Source organism: Pterocles gutturalis, unplaced genomic scaffold (assembly GCF_000699245.1).
Source record: "Pterocles gutturalis isolate BGI_N339 unplaced genomic scaffold, ASM69924v1 scaffold20847, whole genome shotgun sequence".
In the NCBI taxonomy this organism is placed as follows: Eukaryota; Metazoa; Chordata; class Aves; order Pterocliformes; family Pteroclidae; genus Pterocles; species Pterocles gutturalis.
Window position 1 is genome coordinate 19,974 of NW_010108392.1, and position 5,579 is coordinate 25,552.

Consider the following 5,579-nt stretch of genomic DNA (forward strand, 5'->3'; position numbering starts at 1 on the left):
ACTATACTCATTTTAATACCTTTATTTGAAGTCAAAAATCCCAACACTTATGAACAGAAAATAATACTCAGTCTCTAGGGCAGAAATATTTTTGTTGTTGATGGGTGACTGAAGTGATTAATGCAAAACGGTGTTTGTTTTTTTGTTTTTTTTTTTGTAGATTCTGAGACAGACTTCATTGTTTTGGGAACAGAATGGAATAACATCCTTTTTTTTTTTTGTTTGTGTGTTTTCAGGCTCGGATAGCATTTTTACAAGGGGAAAGAAAGGGTCAAGAAAATTTGAAGAAAGATTTAGTGAGAAGAATAAAAATGTTAGAATATGCATTAAAACAGGAAAGGTATGTATACAAATTGTTCAGCTTTTATTTGACCTAGAAGACTTTTCATACTAAGAGGAGTTCCATCACGTTATGTAAACTGTCTTTACTAGATGATTCTACAGTTACTTTATGTAAACTGTCTTGATGGTTGTTCATCTTTACACTATGTTTTCTGATAAACTTCAGTGTCTACTATAATAAAAAGTTGCTTAATTTTCAAATTGTTTGGACTTGTGTCTGAAACACAGAAAGTTCAAATTGGATGTTTTCCCTTTTCTGAGTTAGAGTAATGGTATACTAAGTAAGAATAAACCTTTCAAAAAGACGTTTACCTTATTATGCCTTTACCTGCTGTTCAGTGGTACTAAACTTGAAAGGATGAATAATACTGTTCTCTTGATTCCCTTCAACTATTTTGTACATGTTGCATGATGAAAACTATACTTTGTGGCAGAACAGAATCCTTTAAAAGTTACAAATACATTTTGAAGTATTGTTTTTTTTCATGTGGTAGATTCTAGATTTTCTAGTCTCATTGGGTACATTTTCTGTAGCATTACTTTAAGGTTTTAAAAATTAAAATTCTGTTCAGTCCATGCAGGCTAATGTCCTTCAAACCTACGTGCTCTTGTTGCCTGGTTATTTTATTTGACCAAAATTAGTAGTTAATTTTGCAAAAAGAGTAGGAAAAAAATCTTGTAATGTGCCTATAGTTTTAGTAGTGGAATCAATTTTTACATTTAATTTTATCTTGCTCTTAAAAAGTAGCTGAATCCAACAGTGTAAACTTCTTGAGAATCAGGCAACAAAATAGGTAGCTTTTATTTGTTTATTTTGATTTGAGGGGAACATTTCTGCCAGAGTAAACTTTAAATTTTGCAGCAAATTGTGTAGTGAGGCTTCACCTGGACACTTTTTAAGCTAGTTATTCAAGAGTATCAATGTCTGAAAATATTTTACGTTATTAATCAGTATTATGAGTGACTAGTACAGAAATAACTTTGATTACTTGGTTTCATGTTAAAGACTAATGTTTTGGCAAGGATGGCTACATACCTCAATGTAAAGTGTCCAGTATAAAGGTGCTTCAGAAAATAGCGTGTGTTCCTGCAGAAAGCCGTATTGGCATGTCGTGTGTTTTCTGGTCAAGTAATAGGGAGAAAGGATCTATTGATTTGTTCGGCCCTGTTGTTGAAATGGAAAGTAACTGAAGGTTTCCAACCCCGTGGGGTTATATCATACCAGTAATGTGCAAGTCACTCTGGATTCAAGGCAGATGAAAAATATGCGAAGTGTTGGAGTGTGTGTACTCTTCCTTTAAAGAACATTGAACATACTGAAAGAATAATGTGCTGTTATGGCAGATGCAAGTGTCTTGGGTGTAAGTAACTTTCTGAAGTTAAAGGAAAACATTTTGCTTATTTTGGCAATAATAAACTCTCTGTGCTGCACATAGAGACCTTTTACAGATGCACACCATAAGGCTGTGAGGACTGCTTGCTTACTGAGGTAAATCAGAGGTAGGTAGTTATAGCTGGAGTGTGAAGACATCAATAGAATAATAGAAAACCAGGTTGGAAAGGACCTCAAGCATCATCTGGTCCAATCTTTCATAGTGAAAGCACAGTCTAGACAAGATGGCCTAGCACCCTGTCCAGCCGAATCTTAAAAGTGTCCAATGTTGGGGAATCCACCACTTCCTGGGGAGATTATTCCAATGGATGACTGTTCTCATCGTGAAAAATGTTCCTCTTGTGTTCACTTGGAATCTCTGCAGGAGTAACTTGTATCCATTAGCCCTAGTCTTTTCCATGTGACTGCTTGTAAAAAGGGAGTTTCTGTCTTCTTTGTAGCCACCCTTTAAATACTGGAACATATTGATAAGGTCTCCTTCAGCCTTCTTTTCTCAAGGCTGAACAAACCCAGTTCTCTCAGCCTTTTCTCATGTGGCAGGCTTCCCAGTCCTTTGAACATTTCTGTGACCCTTCTCTGGACCTTCTCTAGCCTGTCCGCGACTTTTTTGTATAGTGGGGACCAAAACTAAACACAGTATTTCAGGTGTGGCCTGACAAACGCTGAGTGGACTAGGACAACTAATTCTTTGTCTCTGCTGGTGATGCCCTTGTTGAGGCAACACAGCATCCTGTTGGCTTTCTTTGCTGCAGCTGCACAATGTTCATTTATATTGAGCTTGTCCACCAGGACCCCCACAGCCCTTTTGACAGAGCTGGTCCCCAACTGGGTATATCCCCGCCTGCACTGCACTCCTGGATGGTGTTTTCCCAGGTGCAAGACCTTACACTTGTCCTTGTTGAACTTCATAATGTTGTTAGCCAACTCTTCCAGCCTATCCAGGTCTTCCTGTAGGATGGCTCTTGCTGCCAAAATGTCTGCTTCCCCACTCAGTGTGGTATCATCAGCAAAGTTCATGAAGGTACACTTTAGCCCATCATTCAGATCACTTATGAAGATACTAAACAGCGTTGGGCCCAATATTATCTCCAGGGGACCCCCACTTGTGACAGGTTGTCAGTTTGAAAAGGAGCTATTTACCAGCACCCTCTGGGTGTGGCCTGGCAGACAGTTCCCCACCCACCACAGACCACTTGTCTACACCATAACACATCAGTTTGTCTAGGAGGAGGCTGTGGGAAACTGTATCAAAACCATATCATGTCACAGAATGAAAAATTTGAAGGTGAATGGCAGTAGTGAAAAATTCCTGCTTTTCCCTGAAATGCAGCTGCCCTTATAGTTTGACTTCTCATGAAATTCCAAAATTCATCTGATGAACTTGTAATCGCATGTGCAATAAAAGCAGAAGAGCAGAAACATGCAGTTTGAGGGGCTCTAATTCCAAAAGTATGATGGAGGGTAAGGAAGGCAATCAGGTACTAACTTGTCAGTAAATCATCCAGGAATGATAGTATGTTAGTTTCTTGGTTGTTGCATTGAATGAAGAGATCAGGATAATAAATGGTATGTTTTTTGCCATTGTTCCTCTGAGTGAAGAATCACAACTAATGAAAATAAACCAGCACCAAAGCAAAATAAACTATCAGAATTTCAGATCTGAAAACTGTTGACAGCAATTTTCAGTGTTGTACCTGATTTTTTTCCCCCACCTCCTTTCTCCTCTTGTTGCTCACTCGCTGATGCTGTCAAAAGTTTCATGTAGTGAAATATCATGTTATTATAGGGAGTCAAACAAATTAATTCATACAATGATGGTTTCTCAGAAGAAGGGTCTGAAACAGGACATCAGTGTGCAAGATTAAATGAAATGCAGCAGTAGTTACAAAGTAGTTTGATGTTTCTGCTTTTTATCTCTGTGTGCAACATGTATGACAATGTTTTAGAGAAGTAAAATACTATTTTTAGGTCTTTAAATATTTTTGTAGTTCTGTTTGAATTTTTGTAATAAAATTAGGCCTTAAGTAGTTATGTGGATGGGATTTGTTTTGTTTATAGGTAGTTGATATTCCTTTATGATGCTTTGTACATCCAGCTGACCTTCTTCGCTTGTCTGCTCTGAGCCACTCTACTCCAAGCTTCATTAGCATAGTGCTGTGCTTAAATTAATAAGGCTTTGCTGAGATCATAAAACTGTGGCTATATTTTAACTTCATGGGGTTTGGACAGGAGCTGGCTTATATCCTTGCAACTGAGTGTTAGGATTTAACAAGTAGTAGCAAGCAGTTAAATCAGCCTAGGGCGTTGTTTCTCCTCTTACTTTTTCACTCATGGAGACCTAGCCTTAGAATAATAGCAAGTCAATACTCAAAGGATTCAAAAGAAGCCTCTTGTAGAATTCAGATACTGTGGGGGAGTAATGTCACTGACTTGTGAACAGCACAGTAGCTTGTTAGTGATTTTTAAGATACATAATAATTACCCTTGGTGGTGTGACGTTATGGAGAGGAACATGTGTGCAAATATATAGTTTATTGGAATTCAATAAGATTAATTTCTTACTATAAAATTGAGTATCAGATGTGAAAGACATAACTGATTTCATTACATGCAGCAATATTTTGGCTTACTTGTAGTGGCTACTCATTGGTATAATTTTATCTTCTCTAATGAACAATTAAAGCAGACTTTTAATTCATGTTTTGAAATAGTAGCTCCAAAATGGAACAACTGTTCCTAAACAGTATTTGCCAGAACTCTAAATTGAACAAATTAATGTTGGCTTTTCAATTATGGTGCTTTATTGGCTTCACTTAGGAATTGAGCAAAAACATTTCATCAGCTTTATTTAACTTCACAATTTCTTAATTATTCTCATTTTGATTGTGGTTTTTTTACCTCCAAGTGTACAGTACTTTATAGGGTATATAAATCATAGTATGTACACTTCATCTGGAAAGATTGGTGGAACACTGCCCTATTAAAATTTGGAGCAAAGCTTTGTCTTCCAGTTTAAAGAGAGCACCTAGGATAGAGTGTCTTGCTAGTGCATGGATGAAATATGAACATATTCACAAATAATTAAAAAATTTACAATTCTGTTTAATTCACAGTCAGTCAGATTCAGGCCAAACAAGTACCTAGCTTTCAGGAACCTTACAGTTTTTTAGTTACAATATAATTTCTGTCAAATGCAGGATTTTATCCTATTACAAAGGGTCAATAGTGCCATCTACTGACAGTTTGTTAATGAGACTGTTCCTAATTGCAGTTTTAGCAGAAACTTCTGTAATTGAGAATAAAATTTTCTATATATGGAATATATCAGGCAGCATTTCAGACTACCTTTTACCTTCAGTTAGGAAAAACTTGTAGCAGTGGCTTAGCCATTGAGAAGATTTGTTGGAAATCCTTGGTTTTGTCCAGCATGTGTTCCATTATGTATCTTTTAATGAGAAGTTTCATATTGGAGAGTAGTATTTAAAATTGGTGGGAGGTAGATATGTTTCAGTTACTCCAAAAATTTTAGTCAAATGTTTAATTTAAAATTATGAAGACAGCTGTATTTTATAGAGACTTCTTTAAAATGTCTGCTGTCTTTTTTTTACAGAGATTTTCCCTTTGGCTCTACTGCAGAACATCTAGAGCTCTTTTCCCTGAGATTTTGAGTATTTTTGCTGGGCATCTATAAGGAAAAAGTCAAATTGTGAAAGGTCTAGGATAAAGTTAGAGAATTCCAGGATATAGGTCTAAGTAGTTCATGTGGTATTCCTGGAGGTAAAGGGAGTTGAAGACATTTTGATAGGTGTCTTGGGTAGACAATAAGATTTGGAAGCTTTATGCA

General features: G+C 36.5%; 1 protein-coding gene across 1 annotated transcript in view; it reads left to right on the forward strand.

The window, feature by feature from the left end:
- Positions 1-239: 239 nt before the first annotated feature.
- The window catches only part of LOC104461154 (striatin-3-like), a gene marked incomplete at its 3' end in the record, with an annotated part of 23,096 nt that continues 17,756 nt past the window's right edge, over positions 240-5,579 (forward strand). The window contains exon 1 of the mRNA XM_010072632.1: positions 240-340. Coding sequence (XP_010070934.1) covers positions 312-340 — 29 coding nt within the window. The remainder of the gene's footprint in view (positions 341-5,579) is intronic.